This window comes from Ambystoma mexicanum, chromosome 4p (assembly GCF_040938575.1).
Source record: "Ambystoma mexicanum isolate Mex_15411 chromosome 4p, UKY_AmexF1_1, whole genome shotgun sequence".
Taxonomy (NCBI): domain Eukaryota; kingdom Metazoa; phylum Chordata; class Amphibia; order Caudata; family Ambystomatidae; genus Ambystoma; species Ambystoma mexicanum.
The window spans coordinates 43,128,271-43,154,924 of NC_090927.1; the positions used below are offsets into that span (position 1 = coordinate 43,128,271).

General features: G+C 45.4%; 1 protein-coding gene across 3 annotated transcripts in view; it reads right to left on the reverse strand.

Moving 5' to 3' along the window:
* The window catches only part of LOC138452946 (phosphatidylinositol N-acetylglucosaminyltransferase subunit Q-like), a 718,081-nt gene that overhangs the window by 480,193 nt on the left and 211,234 nt on the right, over window positions 1–26,654 (reverse strand). For all 3 annotated transcript variants that reach the window (XM_069605315.1, XM_069605313.1, XM_069605314.1), the window contains exon 3: window positions 18,648–18,779. In XM_069605315.1, the coding sequence (XP_069461416.1) occupies window positions 18,648–18,779 (132 nt within the window). The remainder of the gene's footprint in view (window positions 1–18,647; window positions 18,780–26,654) is intronic.

The window sequence follows — 26,654 nt, forward strand, 5'->3', positions numbered from 1 at the left end:
AGATGTCCACCAATCCTGGAGCAGCTCTTCGATACATCGCCTATAGTTTAGTCAACGCCACCCAATCCCTGAGACTATGTGCCCCCTATAGCTTAAAGAATATGCATGACGTATTTTTGTAATAAATATGACTGTCTTTGCTATTGTCAGACAGAGCGCTCTCGGAGTTTGCAGAGCCCTTTGCACGCCCTATACCAATTTATATAAAACCCTTTTACTTCACCCGCACTTGGTCCTGGTCTCATTCCCTCCTGGGGTGTGTCCTTTATTGACTCTCACTGAGGGGGTTACTGCTTTATGGGGGACGCTTGCTTTCAGTGGTGACCCCGAAGGCGTGTTGTTTTTTATGGTCCCCTTTTGGCACGAGAAGTTCCGGGCGGCAGTGGAGACACACGGTGTGCCCACTCAAGAGAGCTGCCCGCCTACGGCAACTGGGACGCTTAAACGTGCACACGTAGTAGGCCGAAATGGTACGGGTCCCGCTCCAAAAACCTTTTAGTACCGCTCCCCGGAGCTGGGCGGACGGCCATTGAGTGTGAGGCAGCGCCGCCTGGACGGACCCAGTCCGGAGACTCTCGGATCAAGACGGGCACGTGAGTATTAAGTGCGAGTGATAATAAAAGGAGAAGGGGGAAGGAGCCAGATTATACAAGGTCAGCTAACGGGTACTTTCAACTATTAATACGATTTTCTTTTTCTACATATGGCCATTAGGATAATAAGGTGAAGAAAGGGAAGATAAAGACGAGAACCTAGCTCTGCAAAGGGGTAGAAGGCGGTGCTGCATAGTGCTATCTTGACTAGTACTGGGAATAAGTTGAATAGTGGAAAATAAAAGTAAAGGTGTCTGTGAAAAGGGAGACACGGTGTATACATTAGAAACTGCCTTTTCTTCTTCATTCTGGGTGAATCGATATTAGAGAAAGTACTATAACGTCTAAGGGTAAAGGAGGGAGAATTGGGTGAGGGCCAGAGAGCCTTGTTAAAAACAAAGCGCAGGGCAAAAAAAAGGGAGGGTCATTGTTATGTGTTGCATGTTAAAAGTTTGTTGAATGTCTGTTCCGCGTTGCATATGCTAAGCTATTCATGTTTCAGAAAATTATACTGCAAAGAAATGATGTTGAATTGATGGTACTAGAAGGTTTTGTGGTATGGTCATTGTAAGTGTGACCCGGTAAGATTTAAGACAGTAGTATTGTGAACAAGTGTTTTAACATTTAAGAATTGTTAGTGACAAGAAACACACACGTACGTGAGTAACAGTGACAGTTACAAATAACACAGGAAGGTGAGCAACGAGAATATAACATGGGGGCAGAAACACCCCTGGCCCACATTTGTAAAAATCTACCTGGTTATGCAGAACGTATAAACAAATACCATGACCAGTGGGTCACAGAATTAAAAGGAGAAGGGCTACAACAGGTATGGCCACAAGGGGGGGGGGGGTCATTTGATAAGTGTCCTGGACATTGTAGCCACAGGTATTTTCATAAAATACAAGGGGAAGCGGTTTCATAATAGGAGCGAGATACTATATCTGTGGAGGATGTTTGAAGTACCTCCACTCAAAAACAAGGACATAGCGCCTGATCAGCCCACCACTACTACCACTCTCTTGGCGGCAAATGAAGGTGACGGTGAGGGGAGGGGAAAAGAAAGGTCAATAGAGTTAACACGGCTATACCGCCTCCTAAAGAAACCAGTGCCCGCCGAGGGGTATAGTAATCCCACGTATGTGCCCACCACTGCCCCCATGACCAACTGCACCGCCACCGTAGGAGTGCCCCAGACAGAGCAGACAGGTAAGTACCCCCACAGTAGACATTGAAAAACTAACAGAAGATTTAGATTCCAGGCTCTCAATGGCCAGAGATGAGTTATCTATAATAAGAAACATATGTGAACAAAGTGGAATGAGCGTTGCAAGAAAAGAACAAACGCTTAGGGCGCAAACGCTCAACAGGTCCTCTGAGGAAGGGTGGAAGAAGGGGGAAATACTATTTAAAATGCAGGAAGAACCAACTAGAATAATAGAATTGGGACCACATGATCTCGAAGAAAATACAGGAGAGGAGGGTATGGCCACTGGGGGAAATGGAAGAACTGTGGTGTGACATCGAAGATGATGAGCAGGAAAATGGAAGGCTGGGAGCAGCAGCAGGAGGTAGGTTAGAAAGATTAGCTGAGACACCTCTGGGAAGAGCCATGCAAGAGGAATGGACGGGGAGGTTAAGGAACAGGATGGTAAGAATGGCCATATTGGGAAGGAAAGGGTCGAAGGTGAGTACAGGAAAAGGAACCAAGAGCATACTACAGCTCCCATTGATACATAGAGGTGGTGGGAGGCCAAATTACATACCCTGGGCTCAGATGGACAAGGGAAATTTATTATAGTCCCTGCCCCCGCTATCGGGAGGAGCAAGTAAGTGGATATATGCATTTGAGAAGCATACCGTGGGAGTGCCATTAGCGGTACGTGATGTCAAGAGTTTGCTGGTATCAGCAGTAGGTGAGTAAGCAGATAGAGTGTGGGCAAAGGCTGGTTTCCCGGGGGTAACACTGGATTGTGACCGCCATGATGGAGTTCCTTTTAATACAGTACGTGCAAGAGTATGGAATGCCTTGATAGAAACATTCCCAGACACACCAGATTTACAGTCAGTGATGCAATGTACCATGAATGATGGGGAAGATGCTATGGATTTCATTTCATGTGGAGAGCCGAGACGGGTACGGCCTGGGACCAATTAACGTCCCTATTCTACTTTATAATAAAGCGAGGGCTCCCAAAAGAAGTACAGAAAGCACTTGACAAAATAGCAGGGATTGAAGTGAAAGGTTGGCCAGAAATTCAAAGTATAATAGTGCACCATTGCAAGAGAATAAAGGAGAGAGAGAGAAGGAAATTGCACAAAAAAGGTCAGCAGACGAGGCGAAGCTTGAACAAACGAAACTGGTGAAGGTCGCCGCAGCCGTAGCAGCCCTCCCCCAAGATAGGGAAGGAGAGGAGGAGGAAGGAGTGGTAGCGATACAGGGAAGGATGGCAGCAAATTGGGCAGGCAATGGGCAGACACAGTGGAATGGACCGGAGCAGTACGGAGGACCGCAGTGGCAAGTGTGGGCTCCCTGCGGAGGACGAGGTGGGTACAGAGGACGCAGGGGGTCGGGGGGGTGGTCAAGGGTATGGGGGAAATGGCGAATTTGGGGGGCAAGGGAACTGTTGGAATTGTGGTAGGTGGGGACACTTTTTGCGAGAATGCAGGAGCAGGCCAAATAACATGTACCAAGATGATCAACCTTATGGTCACCCACAACCGGGAAGCCCATATGGATTACCCATGGGAAGGGGACAAGGGCAAAAAGAGCAAAGGTACCTAGAACAACAAAGAGAACAACCACATAATGTACAACAGCACCTGCAAAGCCATGAGCATATGTCATACACACAGAGCAGCCCTTTCGCTACAACGGCTAACGCACCTGCACCGTACGGTGGAGTGGCAATGGCATCAGGTAATGTCTTCAGCCAAGGGGGGGGGGGACCACGAGACACCCAGCATAGGACAGCCCACAGAGAGCACTTGTGTGTCCTGTACTATCTATGACCTTCAATGCAGCAGAGGAACCATTGATAGGGGCACAGATAGGGAATAAACAGTTCATCTTTATGGTGGATTCGGGAGCTGAGAAATCATGTTTGCGTGAAGGCCGGTTTCTGCTATCTAATCATAAATTGGAGACGCAGGGGTTCTCTGGGGCTGTTGTCGAACTTCCTTATACAGAAGATTTAGATGTCACCGTAGGGGGAAAGACAGTAAGGGCACCCCTATTGTACTACAAGCAGTCCCCAATTAACTTATTGGGAAGGGACCTTCTCAGTAAGCTTAATATGACAATATCATTCACGGCATAGTTTGTTCGACTCCAGGGATCTGCCCTTCGCGTAATGCTGGTGGTGCACGCGCGAGCAACAACACCGGAAGTGCGCAGCATACCGGTGGACCCTGACATGTTCATTCAAGGGTTAAAAACATTGGCACGGGTGGTCCCAGAATTGAAAAATCTAGACTGGAGAGTGCCTGCGAAGTTCATCTTCCGACCCATAGCACGCCCAGAGATTGTGCCCGGGACAGTGATGTCATTAGATTTGCATGCAGTTCAGATCTCAGCCAAAAGAATAGCAGTCATTGCAATGGACATACACGGCTGTGAATGGCGCACGGTATTGTGCATCAATGCCGACATTGCATTGCGAGATCTATCAGATAAAGACCTCTTCACAGATTCGGAAAGTGATGGGGAAATAATAATGAAATAGCAATACCATGTGATATCATGATACAGGAAAGACAGGTGCCAGTACAACTAATGGCAGTGGTAGGAGCCCCTCATTCCTTTTTTGATGATGATATGAAATCAGTGCCCAGCAACCTGTGGACCACAGGTCCCCACGATGTAGGACTACTGCATGGGGTCACACCAGTTAAAATAAAACTCAAACCAGGAGCCATATTACCCAGGGTAAAACAGTACCCCCTGTCCCGGGAAGCAGAAGAAGGGATAAAAGAGACAATCAGTGCATTAATGGCCCAAGCAATAATAGTGCCCTCAAACTCGCCATGTAATACTTGCATTCACCCGATCAAAAAAGCAAAAGGCGGGGCGTGGAGGATGATCCAAGATCTACGCCTCCTCAATGACGTCATCCAAAAAGAATTCCCTTTGGTCCCTAATCCAGCATCCATCCTGTGCAGCAGCCCAAAAAAAGTAGTGGATTTGAAAAATGCTTTTTTCTCAATACCACTTGCAGAAGAGTGCAGGTATTTAACAGCATTTACATTGGGGGGAAAAGGTTACGAGCACTGCAGGTTACCCCAGGGGTACTGCGAAAGCCCCAGCATATTCAACCGCATTCTACATGAAGATTTAGGGAATATGACAGCAGATTATTCAATACGTGGATGATTTACTCATCTGCGCAAAAAATGAGGAAGAATGCAGAAAAGACTCCATTGTTCTCTTGACATTGTTGGCCTACAAAGTTGACAGAGGGAAACTGCAGTACTGCCAACGAGAGGTGTTGTATCTGGGACAACTAATCTCACAAGATGGCAAGAAAAGAATACCAGACAGAAAAGCTGCCATAACAGCAGTAGGGAGACCAAAAACAGTAAAAGAAATGCAAACATTTCTCGGCATGTGTAATTACTGCCAAGCATGGATATTAGATTACGCAGCATATACGACCATTACTGCAGGAACTCAAAGAAGCCCAACGAGAAAACACAGAAATACAATGGTCCGCAGAACTAGATGATGCATTCACGTCACTCAAAGAACTGATCTCAAGTGCACCAGTGCTCGCAAACCCAGATTACGAGCGCGAGTTCTACCTGTTCTCCCACTGTAAAGGGACCCTCATGACAGCAGTACTGACACAAAAGACATCCCTGGGACACAAGCCCCTAGCCTACTACAGTGGCACGCTGGACGCAGTAATGCAAGGACACTTCGCTTGCGAGCAATCTTTCGCAGCCGCAGCGTTCGCCATTGAAAAAAGTGCGACAATAGTGATGGGGTGCTCCGTGACTCTGTTTGTGGAGCACTCCCTATTTGCAATTTTGGAAAGATCAAAGAGCACACTCAACACAAAGAGCAACTGCATATGAAATAATCCTGTCTAGTGCAAACATACACATAGTAAGATGCAAAACAGTGAACCCTGCAAGATTCATGACAGAACTATGCACATTGGAAGACATGCAGGCACACGATTGTGCAACATACAAGGGGGAGGAGGGAGAAAGCACTGTGGTGAGCGAAAATGCATTAAATGAAGGAGAAGTATTCTTTATAGACGGGTCAGCATCAATAAACCCAGACACAGGTGAAAAGCACATAGGAATAGCTGTTGTAAGGTTGGAAGAAGGTGAGTACGAGGTGATAATACAGCAGCGTCTACCTGCCCATTACTCAGCTCAAGCAGCAGAACTCATAGCACTGATTGAAGCATTGCATGCAGCAAAAGGATGTGCAGTCACAATCTACACAGACTCAGCTTATATGACCACTACTGTATATGGAGGGTTGGCAAGGTGGGGACGGAGGGGGTTCCACAGGGCCGATGGATCACCTGTACAACATGCAGGGCTCCTGGAGGAACTCATTGAGGCGTTGAAAGACCCCACCATAATAGCCATAGTGAAATTCCAGGCCCACACCACCAACACCGATGTTATCTCTTTGGGAAACGCAGCAGCAGATGCTGCAGCCAAGGAAGCCTCTTATCTTGTGAAAGAAAGGACAGGTGAGTACTTAATACACAAACGAGTAGAGGAAGATCTCCCAGATGGTTATAACACCATGCCCGTGTCACAAATACTAGAGTTACAGGAAGGAGCAAGTAAAGCAGAAAAAGAACTGTGGGAGAAGAGGGGATGTAGCCAGTCAGCGACAGATCTCTTATGGCGTCAAAATAACACTGGAAAGGTGGTGATGCCAGTCATACTATTGGAAATAGCCTTCCAACAATTACACTTTCCAGCACACAATGCGAAGCAACATATCGCCGCAGAGAAACAAGAAGATTGGTTTGTTCCAGGGTTACAGGAGCAGATATCAAAATTGGCAATGGAGTGTGCAACATGCCAGATATACAATTCAGGAATGACCTTAAGGACACTGCGGGGAACAATACCAAAACCAATAGGGACCCTTCAGAGAGCTGCATTTTGATTATGCAGATATGGGAGAGAGGTGCAATGGGGCACGGTACATGATAGTGGTAGTTTGTCCATTCTCAAGTTGGGTCGAAGCAGGGCCCTGTGCACGTCCAGATGCCAAGTGCGCTGCAAAATTCTTGGTGAGGGAAGTATTTCCGCACTGGGGAATTTGCGACGTGATTCGCTCAGATAATGGTACACATTTTGTCAATGACCCTTTCAAAGAAGTTACAGCTCTGCTAGGAAATAAACAAACTATGCTCGATTTATCATCCGCAAACCAATGGCGTTGTGGAGAAAATCAATGGCCTCCTGAAGGGGAGGTTATCAAAATTGTGTTTCTCCCTTACAGGAAACTGGGTGCACTGTATGCCTTTGGCCTTGTTCGAGCTGAGAAATCAGCCCAGCAAGGACCACCATCTGTCACCACACGAAATAGTGACAGGAAGGCGCAAGCACACTCCCCACTCCGCAGACACTCAGATGCCCACAGAAGCGCCACTGTTTTAGGTGAAGAATTCAATGAATACCTGACAAAACTCAGCAAAGCACGACAGCTTGCACCACCTTTTACACAACAGGAGGGACATGAGGAAATAAGAATCACAGAAGAAATCCCCACAGGTCAGCTAATGCCAGGGGAAATGGTGTATGTCGGGAGTTTCGTGCGTAGGTGGAATGCCCCAAGATTTCAGGGCCCATACGAGGTAGAGTGTTGCACGCCAACAGCCGTAAAGGTGAAGGGCCTGAGATATTGGATACATTTAGCAGACGTACGAAAAGCCTATGATAGTGTCACACCAGAACAAGACGAAGTACAAACCACGACAGAAATGTCACAATAGAGAAAGAAAAAAGAGAAATGAATACATCCTATACATGAACATGATAATGCATGATAAAGAGAAAGTAAACTGCACTAAATGGGTTTATAGAACATTAAGACTGTAAATAATGTTGAACTATGAATATTAAAAACTCTCTCTTTCTCTCTCTCTCTCTCTCTCTCTCTCTCTCTTTCCCCAACTTTCACCATGTAATGAAAATGCTAAAAAGAACTGTTTCAGTATGCTTAATGCACTTTTATGTTTTAACATAGGAGTAACCATGGCAACGAACGGGCAGCCCGCAAAGAATAATGTTAGGGAAGTTAGAAATACTAATGAGAACTTTGATTTACGTAGATACTCATATGAGTGTTGATTGTTTGTGTGCGCTGTTCTATTTTTCACCATGTTGTTTGGCCTTGTCATCTACTGGTTTATTGCATTCATCTCTATCGAGATGAATGAGGGGGGGAGGAATGGAACTAATCTGGGGAATAGAACAAAAACGGTTAAAGAAGGGGCCTATTTGATATGGGATGGGTTTCAACTTATATGGGGTTATGATACGAACCCTACTCATGTACAGCCTCCAAATGGTACCAACAATAGGCCGACCACACGCCCAACTCCCCCATATAATGCATCCAAATACAATGCCCATGGTTTAAATGATCATAACCCCTCTGTTATATCATGGTTCTATGACACTTCCGCCACAATGCCTACACCAGAAGTGAACTCATCCGCAGAAACTGGCCTCCCCATAAATAGGAAGGAAGAAAATGCAGAGATGGCAGAAAGGTTCTTGGCTCTATATGATGAATGGGAAAAGGGGGGGTGGGAAGAGAGGCCATGATACCACAAGCAGCAAGGAATGTGAAAAGCCACCTTAGAAGCAGCAGAAGAAGGAGGGAGGTGGGGAGGAAAAGATATGACGAATATTCTGGCCTGGGCCTCGACACAATTGAAGACCCTAGACATCCACATCAGTCAAATAAATGGTATGTGGCTATGAGCTCCACTGCTAAACAGACAACTAATGAGGGTTGTTAGGTCTGTTCCCCGATTCCTCATGCCTCCGGCACGCCTAAGGTCTTGCTGCCTAAAGAACTGCCCCTTGCAGATGTCTGATATCTCCTTCATCTCACTCTACGCAGAATTACGAACACCTTCCAGGCACACGGAGTATCTTTTGAAATGCTGCAAAACGAGAAAGCCTGCTATTCAAGAACCAAAAGGAGGGATATGTTTAAAAGAACCTTTTTTCATGATTAAAGGGACATTGTTTTTGGACAATAAGTGGAAAGATGAAGTAATAACATGCAAAGCTGAAGCACTACGAGGACTACCGGAAGAGGAAGAAAAACTGCAATGGATCGAGAAAACCTGTACACCAGTTTGGAAGGAACACATCACAAAACTGACCTGGGTGACCGCCATAGAAAAACCGTTTAAATTGCAAAAAGAAATTTCATACGAACTGTGCTTCCATGGCGATGGGAAAAACAACATGGGTGCAAATAAGAACTGCAATCGGACACTCATTATCCTAGACATTAAGAAAGGGACAGCAGCAGTCACTTACTGGGTCTGCGGTAAAGAGGCATACTTGCACCTCCCACAATCCTGGGAGGGCACATGCTCTCTGGCAACGCTGCATTCAGCTTTGATGGTAATCCCGGAGAGCCATATCGACGGAGGAAAAGGAGTGCCAGCTGCCATAGTGCCCAGAATACACAACCAACAGAAGAACCGCCATTGTATGCCCTGTCCTCGGGCAACGCGCGAGACGTGATATCAAGACAGCGGAGATAGTCCAACTACATATCCAAAGCCTCCTCAGACCTGTTGGCAGAGATTCCTGACAAGTACCGGCTATTTAATTCCACGGAAACGTTCTTCGCCTCCCTCATCCCGAGGATCCAGGCGCGAGCCAACGCAAAATGGCTACAGATCACGCACTGGGAGTTGATCCAACTGGCCAACGACACTGAAGAAGGGTTCAATGTGATCAAGGTGGAGCTATGGGCCCTAAGGCTAATGACCATGCAGAACAGTTATGTCCTAGACCTGTTAACGGAGATGGATGGAGGTGTTTGCCGAAAAATCGGGGGCGCATGCTGCACATTCGTACCTTCTGAAGATGCAGATAATGTAACACTAGCACACGTTATTGCAGCAGTGCACAACCTGGGGGAACAAATGAGGAACGAAGGTGGAGCGGACACCAGCACTTGGTTCGACAACATTTTTTCCTGGGTACCATCTTGGCTGGGGCTGACAGTTAAAATGTTGATGCCCATCGTCGTATTTTTACTCCTGATTTTTTGTGTGCGCCAGTTAGGTCTTCAATGCTGTGCAAATGCAGTGCCTAATGGTGCAATGATGATGGTGACAATGGGCAACGCTAGAGGAGCAGCACAGATCATTCAAGGAGCACAAGTACAAACAGGTGAGGACCCTGAACCCAAGTATAGAATTATACTATGTTGGGGATATAGTGGACAGATTGTACCATACCACAATAAAGGAGCCCTGAGAACGGGAATGGTACACAGAGGTATGGGGGGACCTCAAAGGGGATGGGGGATGCATATACATGACTTGCACACCGGACGAATATGCTAGGAGGGGGGAGAGCCTTCGAGGGATATGTAGGGCCTGGATGCCAATAAAGGGAACACCGGCATGGGATGAAGCGGTTGCCAATGAGAAGGAACGCCAGGGGTTGGGCGAGTTACAGTATTCGTTACTTAAGTAACGAAAGGGGGGAAATGTATGGGAGGATATGTCTGTAGGACCCTCTCCCCCAAATTGCCCACCTACGTGAGGCTCGTGGATCGTCAGCGGCCCCCCATGCACCTGGGCCCGGGAGGCAGGATGGCTGCTGGTCGACACATAAGGCCACACGACCCGTAGTGTAACGTATCATAGACACCATTTTGAGAATGCCAAAACTCCATTTTAGATGTATTGACCAAAGCCCAAGCGAGACAGCCTGCATGCGAAAGCTGTAGCTTGGCCCCGCTAACCGCGCACAGAGAGCCATGCACTTCCCACGCGCCTCCACCCCATGGCAGATCCGCTGGAGGTCCGTTCTCACGAGCAACCATACACGAACAAGTATCAGAACAAAAACTGTATCATTTACCTTCCGCAGTACATCACTGCCCTAGAAGTGACCTGACTTGTAGCCAGAGTCTGGAAAATAACAAGAACCATCCCAATCAAACAAGCCTCGACCCTGCATCGAACCCCCAACATTTAAAATATATGGTGCCCATGACCTCCCTCCATGAACCCCTGCCCAGATTCCCCCAGATGAAGTGCTAACTGCACATACCAAACCCCAACGGTTCAAAGGGTTGGTTGTAAATGATAAAATGGGTGTTGGGAAGGGATGAAACTTATAAAGTGATTAAAGCGAGGATGACCCCCGCCTGCTGCCAGACACCATGTGCCCTGAAGGTTTAATGAAAGCTCTCAATAGATCCCACCTTGTGCTAACTAATGATTGCTGCTATTGTACCAAGAATAAAGCGAAAAAGGATAAAGCGAAAAAGCAATACATAGAATACCTGTGTATAATGTAGTGTATAAACGAAAATGCAAATGAACACATTGCTTCCATGCTCCCGAGTACACGACCCAACCTGATGCTACCTCACGTTTATTATGCATCTGTCTGTCTTATGAATTATCCGTATGTGTTCAACTAACGTTATGTATCGCCTATGCTACTGCCAACCTCCAGTGCCTCCAGTGATGTTTTTTTTTCCCAATCCCTCCAGTGGTGTTTGAACAGCATAGCCTTGCCTCCCCAGATTTCTGCTGGACCCACTTCAAGTATTTACCTCTGCATGTCTTAGGCCGCCATGGCTTGGCCAAGTGAATTATGTGCTACATGGTCCTAAATCCCAGCGCCTTGAGGGGCCAGATATGTGCCCTTACTGATCCAATAGTACTCCAGTTCACTCCAAGTTAACGGGCCATAGAGACCGTTATTCATCCCTGTACTAACATGTTGTAAAACAATCTCTCACCACATCTAACAGAATAGAATGACAAGGCAGCTTACCCCGTGCCCTCTGACAAAACACCTGGACTTATGAGACTGGGTCATTAGGTCAAGAGTAATTGTACACTGATGTATTGGTGAAGCTTCACATTGCATGCTGTCTCTCCTGTCTCCCACTTGATCTTAGATTAACGCATTGTAGGATTTGCAGGACAACTGGAATGGTATAACATGATGTGTGTATGTATGTGTGGCCACAAGGGCAAAGTGTTAGTGCAGCCACTAATAATTGACACACACCGCGTCCGGCCTGGCAGCTCCACCCCGACGAGCCCAGCTGACCCGTCCACCCCACGTTGGCACCACGCAGATGTCCACCAATCCTGGAGCAGCTCTTCGATACATTGCCTATAGTTTAGTCAACGCCACCCAATCCCAGAGACTATGTGCCCCCTATAGCTTACAGGATGCATGACGTATTTTTGTAATGAATATGACTGTCTTTGCTATTGTCAGACAGAGCGCTCTCAGAGCTTGCAGAGTTCTTTGCATGCCCTATATCGTTCTTTGATGGCACTGTCCATGTACTTGGACAATGCCCCTCAGTTGTCAAGTACATTGACAATGCCATCAAAGAACATGTACTGAAACTAACATCTTACATTATGGGCAGTACTCAGGTACTCGAGTTCCTGCAAGATATTGAGTGGCAAGAAGAGTATCTATTAGCCACATTGGATGTGACATCATTATACAACTCCGTCAATCATTTGCTGGCTATTAGGGCAATTGACTATACATAGAGGATTTTCAGATTCATATTCTTTACAAGGGGAAATGCAGAAAGCTTTTCTCCGATTTACATTGGACTATAATGCATTAATTTTTAATGATAAATACTACCTACAGACAAGTGATGTTGCAATGGGTACCAAATATGCCCGATCGCTGGCTAATCTTTTCATGGTCCATTATGAGGACACTCGTGCATTGGCGAACAGTGATTGTGAGGAGACGTTACATTGACGATAGTCTCATCATATGGCTGGGATTAGCTGATCTCCTTAAAGAATATACCTATTATTTCAACAGCAATAATTTTGGTATTACTCACACTGGGCACTGCGATTCTACCAGTATCGATTTTCATGATCTACACATTTATATTAAAAACGGTAAAATAGAGACCACAACATTCCATAAGCCTACAGAATTTAATTCTACCCTACATGCGAGTAGAAGAACCACCATCATTATCATATCAGGGGGTGAATTTCATAGAGCACGCAGGAACTGCAGTGAAGAAGTGCAGTTCATAAAAGAATGTGATCTAATAACAGATTTCGGAGAAGGGGGCATTCACCTATCGATATCACTGAATCTCACAACAAAATATCAAATCTGAATAGGAAAGACATGCTACAACTTACTTTGAAAATAACACAGATACTAATCAGATTGTAGATATTGTAACTCAATATTCTAAAGATGCACATATCCTATATAGAATTGGGCAGAGACAATGTTTTCACTTGGGCACCGACGATTAGAAATGTACTGTGTCCCTCATTTCTAGATAATACCAAAATAAACCAAACTGGAGGAAGTGATTGGCTGAAAATGTTGAAGGGGTTCCATAAGTGTGGCAATATGCTTATCGAGACTGATCAATGTATATACAAGGAAGGCACTGTAATTCAGATTAATGATTTCATTAATTGTAAAACCATGCATGTAGTTTACGCTATCATTTGTGTGTGTGAAAAACTATACATTGGAAGCACTGTCAGAGCTCTAAGAATATGAATTAGAGAACACCTATACAGTCTCAGTAGTCAGGACCTCAGGCTACCCATAGCATAACATTGGCAAAAAAAATAATCACCAGATGCATGATAAAATTGGACTAAGATTCATAGTGCTTACTAATCCAAATGTGGTAAACGTGGGGGGTGACCTGACACTCCTACTGAGATGCTTGGAATCAAAATGTATATATGTCTATTACGTAGTACCACTGTAGGTCTTAATTCAGAAAATGAAATGCACATTTTCTTGTAATGGTATCTAGGCTGTTATTTATCATTGTTCTTTTTCATCTGCAGAATGTATGCTTCTATTGCAAAATCCAATCCAATTAGGTGTCATGTTTCTGTGCATAATTACAACACTTATTATAACAGGTTCTCCAATAATGATACATACATTGCATTTTGTTGTTATCAATAAAATAAGTGTACTTATGAAGCACCCCAAATGCTGCATAATTCATGCCAGTACAGATGTAGTTTATAATTTACTACAAACTACAGGTATAACGGGATCCAATATACAATGTGCCGGCTTTAGACTAGACTTAATTATTATACGCATTTAGATCCGGAATGCGAACCACTTTACAGAATCTAACTCATGTGACACTTAGGGAGTTTTACTAATAACGCGGAAGAGAGCCACCACTAATCGTCGGGCTCTCGAGAAGGGTGTGACATCACGTGCAACGTGCGTGTGATGTCACACGCATGCACGGAAAGTATAAACATCAGTCCAAAATGGTGCCCGCGTGGTGAGAGATTTGTGAACTGGAGGCTTCCAACCCTTTAAGACGAGGAAGCAATACCCTTGATATGGATGGGGATGCAGAAATTATTCAAACATCAATAATCGAAATGACTCAGGTAGTTGGCAAAAGGATAACTTTTAATATCAATCATCTAAAACAGGGAGTACCACGGACATCTCAGCACATGATTTCTCTATTCATCTTGAATAAAAGCATTCTTTTATAGCAAAGAATCGCCATACGTGACATCAACATGCATATTACTAACGTCATCCTACGTGGCAAACTACAAAAACCTAGTGGCAATTGTGATAGGGTCGAAGGGAATATCTAAGTATACGATCCATACTAGTCTGAGACCGTGAAAGAAAGCGATTTGTTTCTTATCAGGTGGGGCAACTAAGCCCTCCCTTTAAACAGTTCACTATGAACATCACTAAATACATGATGTACCATTGGCTACACAAACTATAGGACACTTAATCACGCGGTCCCCTACCACTGGTTGGCACTCTAACCTCCATTGGTACTTTTCCACCTGTGTTAGCAGCACGAAGACTGGGCTTCCAGGTGCTGGTGAGCTAGTGTTAACCATAGCTTCCCACCAATTAGCATAATCATCTATCATCACCTCAGTGGTCTGCTGTCAATTAGGACTTTGAACTTGTCCTTTGAGTGTTCTTTGCTCTGGAGAATTCAGGGGAGTGAAGGCACAGTCTGCGTCCATGCGTAGGTGTGGTCGTCATGTTCGTCCAACTTCATCCTTACACGTGACTGAAGACCACAAAATAGAGATTCTAGTGCATTAAAATATTTTCTAATAGACCTATGACTTCTTCCTTGCTTTTATCCATGGCTTCTGAACAGGAGTTTCGTACTGTCACACGATTTGTATTCAATGTCTGGTCACCCCAGCCTGATACGGCCTTAGCTTCTTGGCTCATTCAGCCTCGCCTTTCTGAGATTCACTTTGTAATTCACTTGTTTTCTAAATGCGACACACTGGAAAAGAGGCCTTTCTTCTTTAGCCCAGCACTGCTATAGTACGTAGTGGAAACATCCATTCTTTACTCACTCCAATATATATATATATATATATATATATATATATATATATATGTACATGTTGGAGCATGCCGCCATCTATTCACTATAAAGCTAGCCTCAAGAATACTTTGTCTGCTTACGTTTCTTTGCATATGTACACGTGTAAAACAACCCGATATCGTCAGCCGTTTTGTAGCATAAGTTTCTTCATCTTGATCCCAATATGTCACTTATCTTTGATACTTTTATTGATGCCTTATAGAATATCTGCATTCTCGAGTCTCTGCATCTCTTCTATGTACGCCAGCTCTGCTCTGTGTGTCGTTGCCATTCATTTGCTCTGCCTCTTCCAGAATTTAATTCAAATGGCCATCATTCGGTCTCGTATGCAGGTATGGTTTTCTCAGTGGGAACCTTGCTTCCAGGATTCTCCTTGGGATCAGTATTTTCACTGGTACCGCGCACGTGTATCGCACTCTGGTTCCCAAAATTTAGGCAATATGGGCGAAGTGGTTAAGGTGGGGGTACTTAGCTCCTTCTCTACACGCACGGGTTACTTTTCCAGATGACTCCTAACAGGACATCTGATTACTAGGTGACTGTTGTAATAGTGCAGTTGTAAGGTTTTCTCATTTTGGGATAGTGGCCTTAGCTTAAAACTATGTATTGAGCAAAAGGTAAAATAGTATTGTGCAACATAGCTACTTAGTCAAGCATATAACATCGCAAGACTATAAGGATTAATAATGTTACTGATGAGACACTCCTGTTTATTACAGCCACTTATTCTTGAAATCTGTGTACGCACTGGCCAACAGGGCCTCAGTAGTGGAACACGGAATATACCACATGAAGGTAAGATAGAAAATCCCCTATCATATAGTCAGTTGGGGGCAGTCATTTTAGAACTAATACAGTGATACTTATTAATTCACACAGTACTTTAATAGTAGCTGAGAAACTGCTACTGTAACATCTAATTACAAGTTACAACGGTATGGGATAAGTAAATATATTCAACAACTGCATGGAGATAGCGCTAGTTTGGGAAATTTATTTACCAGGCTCAATATCAGATATTTGACTTCTCAGTTTATTTTGCAGAGCATCTTTACCCAGTGATCAGGGTAAGCTTGATTTTAAGCTACTCAATTCGGGCAATGGTTTTTCGGAGTTTAATAAATATTTTCACATGGTATCAGCCAATACGCACTTACATAATAAGCCAATCACCACGCAGTTACTCAGGGTTTTGGAAAGTCTAACATACAATTAATGGGTATACCGATGTAATTCAATGCTTCTGCATGTACTAGCATTAGGGTGCTTCACACATGTACGTACCTGGCTAACAGGAATGTAGAAAGTTTCAAACACATTTAAGAAACATAAATCAGTGTTCTGCTGTTTAAAGAATACTATGGAAACAACCTTTTCAATACCAGTTTCTGTCTCTCCTGTGTCTCGCTTGTATTCCTTATCTACATACCCATCATGCCACTGGTATTTACCTTTTCCTTTTTATGATTATATGTTCATCTATAATATTGTTATTAAACCAATGGTTATACACTTTTTGTCGTCATTATGATTAACTGTGTCAGTCTTGAAAAAGAGGCTGTGTCGAAACATGCGTCGGCTGAATGCACTGCAATGTCAGGCTGAATGCACACCAATGACAAGATATTCAATAAATCAAGACTGAACTCATACTTTAAAAAAATCCACAACAGGCAACTGTCATGTGTATACCTCAAAAAATATTTATTGGCAAAATGCATGCTACAAGTACAGTTCTGTAACAATGTCAGAGAAGCTGCACTGAATGTAGGCGCTTTCAGGGGTTCACGGGCATGGGTTTTGGGCACTAGGGCTGTCCCTCTCTGGCTTGACTTCCCCAGCTATTCCCTCCTCCCGAGCCCAGGCGTCCATAATTGGGATGTTAGTACTTTTGAAAGGTGCCACCTCTCTGTATGGTCTTCTAACTTGGACTATGGATGTTTTCTCTAAGACGATGACAGCCTGTCTCCCAAGGGGTCTTCTAGACATCCCTGACCTAGCCAGCCTAGTACTCTAGGGGTGTTATGGGATGGTGCTTCCTTCCACCCAGGTCCAGCTCCTCGTCTTGCACACACTGTCTTGCCTGACCCTTCCCTGCACTATGTTCCAAGATATTCTCCTCCCACAGTAATACTGTCCCTCTGATCTCTCACTCCACCTTTCCACCTCCCACCCTTTGATCTGACTTCTCCTCTTCCTCATCTCCTTCACTTCTTACTGTCGCTACCTCCTGTTACTTCCGTTATTCCTTTCCTCCTTTCTCCCAATCTACTTCCTTGCCTGTTGCTGTTCTTCTGTTATAATCTCGCTCTGCTCCTACACGACTCATATTCTCCCACTTCCTGTCACTCCTACTACTTTCCCTCTACTGCCATTTCTACTCCATTATTAACACTACCACCCTTTACTACAAACTACTGCCCTACTGCCTATTCCATGTCAAAATATATACTTCACGCCTACTACCATTCCCTGATTCACTACTCCCTTACTTCCACTATCTCCACTTCCAACTACTACTACCTGTGCTACTACGCTACTCATACTCCATCTCTACTTCCCACACTCCCTTCCCCGACACACACAAATACTCCTCCTCTCTCCCATAGCATTCAGACTGCCATCGTTCTTGCCTCTTCTGGTATCTCAGACGTCCTCCATTACCTCCTGTCCTCACCCAACTAACCCACACTATACAATTCTCACACACCAACTTAAATACCCCATCCCCTCCCAGGATTGGTTACTAACTATGTTTAATCCACTTACCCGGCTTGCAGGGGGTGTGACAGGGGAACGGCTAGGGAGGGCACAAAAGTGCATGTAAGCCCTGCCCCTTTTCAATATGGACAATGCACTGGGTCCCCATGGAGATTTGCTATTCAAGGACTTTCTGTAGGCCTTTATCAACCAAAAATAATCCCCTGTGTGTTAGTGGGTTTCCTCGTTACGTAGGCTCTAGCTGACACTGCCAGCAGGAGCCACGTCTTCTTTCTGTGGTGACCGGTGTTGTCCAGGTCACTGCATCCCCTGGTTGGCTCTCTGCCAGATTTGCCATGCTGTTGTGTGTGTTTTTTTTTTTCTTTCTCTCTCTCTCTCTCTCTCTCTATCACTTTGCAGCGATTAAATGTTACAATTTGCAGATTTTAGAAGGAATCCATGCTTCAGCAGACTCTCCATGGGCGCCAGCATCTTGAAATACCAGTTCACACATAGCTCTGCTATAATACGCTAACAGTCTCCATCTTTCTGCATTGAAAAGAGGACAGGCGTGAAGAATTCTCTGAAAATTTACTCTGATGTTAATAGTGCTCTATACTTAAGAGAGGCAAAGCGCTCTTCTGAAAGGTAGGTCTTTACATTTTGTGGAGGAGTGCTAGACAGACCACTGAAGCCATTCGACATACCTCATAAACTGGATGTGTCCCTGGGCTTGAGTGCTGCTACTGAGAAGGCGGAGCTGGCTCAGTCGATGCCCCAGTTGTTGGCAAGTTGAGAGTTTCCCCCACACGAAGGACAATGGCCAGATGTGCAGCATTCTGCAGGAGCACAAAAAGGAGTTTAGAGAAGTAAACAGACCTGAAACATGCAGAGCACCATTACACCTTTCTTTCCACATTGCAGGCATCCTCCACATATGTCCCATCACAGTACGTCGCTCTGGCAACCCTTCTATACCATAGCTGGTCACTGTGCTAGAAATGTTTATAAACTGTACATCCCCTGAGTGATGTACAACTGTCATAGGAGACTGAGTGCCAATCTGACAAATGGTTATTTATGAAACGCAGATTACAGCAAATGATGTTTCAAGGCATCACGTAGGTGATGTAGTCACAAGATCAGTTATACATTGCCAATCTGAAATACACAAAGAGGCGGTCCAAACCCTTCCTCATTTAAATGGGAATATGGTACAATTAAAACAGGCAGAATGAAAAGGGTAAGAGAGAGAAACAGAAGTGGAGTGGATTAAGAGATAGAAGTGGGAAAAATAATATATAGAAATATGCATTTATATTTTAGGATAGTAGTGATGTACACAATATGTTATGTTACGTTATTTGGCATTTATATAGCACTCTATATATCATTGGTATGACCTCAAAGCACTGGTAGGTTGAACGCCCTCCGGGACCGTAGTCCTGGTCAGATGAGAGAGTAGGGTGTACCGGTTATGTGTGCAGCTGTTCCATTTGCCTGATGGTAGCTGCGTCCTAGCATTAGGTGTGGTGGTACTGATGTCGGTTGAATGTGTGCAGTCTGGCGGTTGGACACCAGGACCGGGTTCTGGCTACGTTAGGCCCGTAGAAAGCTTATGTTTGCACCTAAGCCGGTTTGTCTAGGGGTGTAGCTGCGTTTTATTAGAGTGATGAGGTGTTCATGGGATAATGTTCGTATGTGAAGAGCTAGGCCGAATTGATCGAGGGGTATAGCTGCATTTTAATTGCGTGATGGTGTAGAGTATAGAGAAAGCATAATGATATGGGATGAGAGTGTTTGCATGGATTTATGAACCAAAGCAACAGGAGCAATTTCTAGGTTCATGTTAATGATATTTGCTCTTCTATCTAAATGTGCCACTTTCCAATATTTACCATCCTGTTTAGATGCAATGCAGGTCAGCGTTCACAATTCTAACCAATTGTGGCACATTGCCAACACTCACGATCCTATCTGGGTGCGTCGTAGGCCAACGTTCACAAATCTATCTAAATGTGATACTTGCCAACATTCACAATTCTATCTAGATGCGACGTATGCCAATGTTCACAACTCTAACCAAGTGTGGCATTTGCTAACTGACGAGGTGCATGCCAGTGCCTGCCCTTTTCCTTTCAGGGTCACTGTAGCAATGTTTTATTCGTTGTCATTTATACTGTACATATCACCTCCATGATGGTCTTATTACGCAGAGAAATGTCTGTACGGAGGCAAATTGCGACCCTGCACAGGATGTCAGCCAGACCACAGGCTCTGGGGTGAAAAGGAAACAGAGCCAAGGAGAACAGGAATGGAGAAGGTGGGAAAAAAAAGGGGACCGAAACATAAGAGACTTAACTCATAACTTGTAATGAAAGGAAAACATAAGGATGTGTATTAGTGAGTCCTGGAATAAATGTATAATCTTCAGTGTGTGAACCAGAGGACTTATTGGCTGGCACAACTTTCACGTAGGTCATTACTAGTGAGAGGTGGAATTACATTAAGTCATGTTCTGGATGCGTGATGGTTCTGAGGTGTACGCAAGAGTTTGTGGGAGTTGCTGATGGCCAGTGGGGATTCTGGTAAAAGTAAAATTGAAATTGAAACTGCTGACTGAGGTGTCAGAGCCAGGAATTGGCTGTGTGTATATCAAGTGCTGAGGGACACAAGAGGAGGGTTTGTAAAACAAATCTCCACCCACCATGAGCCCTACCAAATTGGCCTTGAGGGAGAAGAGTGAATGAGTGTTGCCCTTGTAGGTTACATTACATTATTTGGTATTTGTAGAGCTCTGACTGCCATTGTTATGGTCTTAAGAGTGAGGTGGAGAGAATAGCTCCTCGCCAGACAGTAGTCTCCACATGCATGTTATGTTAATGGCATTTATACCATACACTGCTGTCATTTGCATGGACCCCAGCCGCTCAAGCAGATCTGAAAAAAGAGGAAGGGGTGGGTTTGTTATTGGGAGGAGAGGGGGAGCGCAGGAATGGTTTCCCAACAGGGATGCTCCTAGTGGGCCCACAATGTACTGTGAGAAACCCGAGGGTATCCTCACACCTACTCCCCTTGGATCATCGGCTCAGATGGTCAGGCCATCACTTTTGGATCCTGACCCTGGGGGTGGAGATGGGAGAAAGGATCACCTCGGTGGAGGGTCCTTTGGGATTGGGGAAAAGGATGTCCACAGGTGAGACATGGTATCCCCTTTTTCCCGTTAGTAGTCAACCTTACCCTTCTGCTGCCAATCACTTCCCTTCACTTTCCCTCATTCATACCATTATAGTACAGGGACGAGGAAGAGGAGACCAAGAGTGTGCACACTAACATGTAATTTCACCGCTCTGGTACTGAGACGAGGAAGAGGCCTGCAGACTATTTTAAGGGTCATGCATTTCCAGAAAACTCCAGTAACTATGATCAGGCAATTGGGCTTGAGGACACACACCTGCAAACCGTTAAATGGTTGCAGGTGTATAAAAGGTAGGGCCGACAATCAGTGGAGAGAGACCAGCAGGATAGAAGCCGGGCCGAACGTTTCGGGCCTGAGGGGAGAGAAAGCCTGTGGAGGAATAGGCTGCCAAGCAGGGTCCTGCCTGGAGGCCAGGACGCTGGCAAGTATCCAGGACAGACTGTGGCGCTGAGGCTCGGGTGGGCTGAGAGAGGGTCATAGTGGCCTCCATAGTCGGGTGCCCAGAGCACGAGCTGTGGGGCACAGAAGGAATCCAATTGCTGTAAGCAACCGGCAGCGTTAGCGAGAGGCGAGCAGAGCTACCGACAACCCACTGAAAGAAGATCGGAGTGCGAGACGGACACGCAATACCACGAAGACGTGTATGTGGAGCAGAAGAAGAGGAAAGCAGCCACTCGGAGGAAGCACACAAAAAGGGAACACTTGTAACGGGGCGCTCCTGGGGGCTGTTACAGGGCAGAAGTAATTGCTGAACGAACAAAATATGATGTGCAAGATAAAGTGAACCCAAGTTGAAGGGTTGTAGTCGGGCGTCCAGATTAGCATCGTACCAGGCCTTTTTACGCATTCAAATCTTGGAAACTTTTTTATTTTCCTGCGTACAGAGGGCAGTGCAAAGGTCAAGTTACTTGACAGAAAACAGAACTTGTGTTTTGATTTTTATCTACATGGATGTAATTGCAAGCCTTTGGAGACAAACATTTTTTCTCTGAAGCCTTTCATAAAGAAACCGTACACAGTGATAAAGTTTTTTCTGTTCAGCGTCGGCTGCGTTGTGTGTAGATGCAATGGAAAAAACTGAAGTATTGTGCATAGTTATTTTCTTAGCATTTTAGTATCATATAATTATTAAGATGGAAAATGGAGTTAAAATAGCGAACTGTTTTGTTTCTAATGGGCCCTGTTAATTTTCAAGTTTTGTCGTGTTGTGTGTGTGCATGTTGCATACTTTTTACACTCTTGAGGAGGCAAAACATTCTTACACTATGATTTTAATGTACACTCAAGTTATAAAATGATGAGTATTCAAGGTATTTTACATTCATTCAACCTTAACTTGCAGTCTATGAGGTATATTACTATAAATGGTCAGTGGGAGCTGAGTCCTTGCTCAAGGCTGAGTGATTGTAATTACACCAATCACAGGTGTTACAGCCTCTTCCAAATCTTCAAGACTACAATAAAACCATCCAAAACCTAACTCTCCAGGAAGTGCAAGCACTGCTAAAAAAAAAAAAAAAAAAAAAAAAATCAGTTTAATTGATTCCAAGATGGCCGCCGTGTAGAGGAGACGCGCTCCTCTGGTCTCTGTCCGAGCGGGAACTCCCAAAGGTGGAAAAAGCAGCTATAAAGGGCTCAGCCCCGAAAAACTGATGTCGGGGCCTAAATACTAAAGAAGGAAATGGACGCAGTCTGGAGAAGTCTGACCACAGAGCAGATTGCAGGGGGAGAAGACGCTGAAGATGTCGCGTATTGTGCTATGTGCGTCCGTACAGACGCAGCTGAAGGAATCAATCCGGGCCGCAGACGAAGAGGCTTCACCCTGACAACCGGGCTCTAAGGTTGGTGGGACGCCGCCAGAGTGTGGGGGTGGGATGAACCCCCGAGGTGAGAGGCACAGCGGACCTGCCGGCGGCTTCACCCGCACTACAGGGATACCAGACCTGCAATTTCACTAGCATCCTGGAGATCTTCAATAACTGGCAGTCCTAATTTTCGGGGAAATGCAGACGTAGCCCTCCCTTCTCCTGGGACGCAGGGCGTTGCAAAACACCCCTAGCCAAGACCCGGGTGCCAGTGGAAAACTGCCAGCTAGTGCAACAAGGCAGGTATGTCGGTGGAAAATGGTCTCTCCTGTGTGACAGACGATTCTAAGCAGAATAGCATCCTGTCAGAACAAGTGGCCAGAGTGACAACTAACCTGGAAATACAAGCCGAGGATTTAGAAAATAGATCCCGTAGATCAAATATTAGGATCAAAGGCCTAACAGAGACAGAACTGGACATGGACCTGCGGTCCACGTTGCAACAATGCCTCCGCAGTCTCACCAAAGATACCCTACCAGAAGAGATCCGCTTCGACAGAATACATCGAATTGGCCTGAAAAGAAATAAACCGGGAACTAGACCCAGGGATGTACTAGTTGCCTGCACCTACAGAAGTCAGAAATCCTGAAAGGGGTCAGATCGCATATGGAGCCAACAATCAACGGAAGCCGTGTTCAACTCTACCAAGACCTGGCCCTATCGACTCTACATAAGAGGAGATTGATGAGACCAGTGACAAAAGAACTGATGGCCAAACACATAAGATACCAATGGGCCTATGCCTTCGGCTTAATATGTACGTGGGACAGCAAAACTCACCGTATCAGCACATGTGAGGAGGGAATGTCAATACTGCACATTGCGGAAGATGCAAGATGGATGGAAACAGCTCAGATCCCCCACGAAAAGCACAAGCAACCAATGGGAGTTGATGTCGGAGAGGTCCGGGAAAAAGGATCGAGGAGTGGCCCTGATGGGGCCCGCACGAAAACGGACTGAACCGGATAAATGAGTGGATATGAGTGATACTGGACTCATATCTCGCCTGACCTATGGTCGACAGGAGGAAGTCAGGCTGCAAAAATCAAATCTGCATGCGAGGACAGAGATCGAAGGAGAGACCTCTTGGATCTGTATTCTGGACATGCTAATGTCCAGGCGGAGGAGACTGTTTGAAGAGGAAAGGGCCCAAAGCCCTGATCGTGAATCAGGGAGAGTCCGGATGGACGCTGGCCATGTAAGGGAGATGGGGAAAGGGGGGAGGGCAGGGGAGGCGGGACACGGGGGAGAATGGGAAGAATGGGTTACTGTAGATTGGGGAAAAGTACATTAAGGTTCCGAGTTCTGGGTTGGAATATGGGAAGCAGCAACCCATTAAGGAAATACATAAAGGAGACTAGGGGTAACAGACAGGGTCAACAGACCCCACAGGTCATGCGCAATGGATGAGGCGGTAATAGTATCCCTGAATGTGCAGGGATTAAATTCTCCAGCGAAACGCTGCGCAATACTAGGGAGGCAAGTGGAGCACAAGGTGTGGTGGGGATCCTAAAAGAGACATCTCCTCCCGGAGGACGAAAAGCGAATGGCCCACAGACTGTTCCCACAACAATATTTTGCCTCAGGAGGGAAGAAATCGAAGGGGGTGGCAATCCTACCGAACAGAGAGCTGGGGTTCCGGAGGGATCAAATGCTTAGTGACCCGGAGGGGAGGTTCATAGGTCTCAAGGGCTGGATCAGAGGGCAGAAATACACTATCATTGCACTATATGTACCCAACGACAACAAGACAAATACATTCGGGTATTTTTTGATAAATTGGGTGGGTGGTGCGAAGGGCAAACAATAATAGGAGGAGATTTTAATTGCGGCATGGACCCGTTATTAGATAAAACACTACCAGCAACGACAGCAGACGGGAGGAATAGGCAGGCACTAGGCAAACTTTTACGGGACCTGGGGGTGATCGAGACCTGGAGGTTCTTCCACGGAAGAGACAGGGAGTACACACATTCCTCAGCAGTCCATCGGGGGTACTCTAGGATTGATATGATCCTGGTGTCTGCTACATTGATCCCACAAGTAAGGAAGGTGAATATAGGGGTCCAATATCTGACTGATCATGCGCCAGTTATAATTTACCTGGACATGGGGGGAGGTTAAAATGAATAAATCAAAGCGATGGACGCTTAATGAGCTCATTCTGAAAGACATAGCGCTCAGAGCGAACATAGAAGAGACAATCCTCAACTACTTTAAGGAAAATGATAAGGGAGAGGTGGCCTTTAAAACTGTTTGGGATGCAGGAAAGGCAGTCATACGGGGGGAATTCATCTCGCAGGCAGCACTGTACAAGAGGGCGCGGGCATTAGTAACACGAAAACTGGAAAAGGGATTGAAAGAAGCAGAAACCCAGCATAAGCTCAGACAAGACACAAAAGTCACTTAGAGCGCTTAAGAAAATTAGAGCGCAATTGGAAGCTCACACAGCAGATAGAGTAGCGCAATCCCTGCTACGTACCAAGCAGTCCTATTATGTACATCGGGGAAAAGCGAATAAATTCCTAGTGGCCAAGCTACAGAAACAGAACTCCCGCAACTATATGACACAAATGAGAAACATTCAGGGGGAATTGCGCTAATGGGAAAATAATGAAATGGAAATAATGATAAATTACCATAGAAACCTATTAAAAGAAGAGGAATTAAATCCCCAAGCCCAAAGAAGGTATTGGTCGGAGACAATCGTGTCCCAAATAACAGAGGAGGAAAACGATGCACTGGGAGCCGAGATAACGGCACAGGAGGTCAGTAATGCAATAACTGGCCTACCGACAAATAAAACTCCTGGACCGTATGGCGTTGGTGGGGGATTCTATAAAACCTTCCGCACACAACTATTAGCGCCATTAGTAAAACTCTTTAATGTTATCAGAGAAGAGGGCACAGTCACCCCAGACATGGGTAGATCCTTGACCCTATTAATACCAAAATCGGGGAGGGACCCCTTAGATTGTACTAATTATCGATCCATAGCGTTGTTGAACTCAGATGCTAAGATTGTGGAAACTAGACTGGGTAAAGTCCTCCCTCGAATTATACATGCCGACCAAACTGGGATTATTACAGGTAGAAATACCCAGGCTAATGAGAGACGGGCCTTAAACATTGAGCTAGGCACCCGAACGGGTCAACGCTTCTCGTTGACGGCGTTAGACGCCAGGAGAGCGTTTGACTGCCTGGATTGGGGGTATCTGAAGTTGGTGCTAGACAAGTTTGGATGTGGGTCGCATTTTAGCAAGATGGTATTGGCCAACTTCCAGATTCCGTCGACAAACCTTTTGGTCACCGGGCTAAGCTCTGGTCAGATCAGGATAGAGAGAAGCACTAGACAGGGCTGCCCCCTATCCCCATTAATATTCATTGTGACAAAGGAGCCATTTGCGGCACAAATCAGACAAGATAGAAATATCGAGGGGGTGAAATGCAGGCAAACCAAACATAAAATTGCATTATACGCAGAGGATCTTATGCTTTCCATGTCAAATACCCAGGACACACTGCCAAGGGTAATGCAGAAACTGCGAGAGTTCGCTGGGGTCTCAGGGTTTCACATAAACTATGGAAAATCAAAGGCCCTGAATATAACTGAAGAACAAGGGGAGACCTCGGAACTAGAACGGTCACT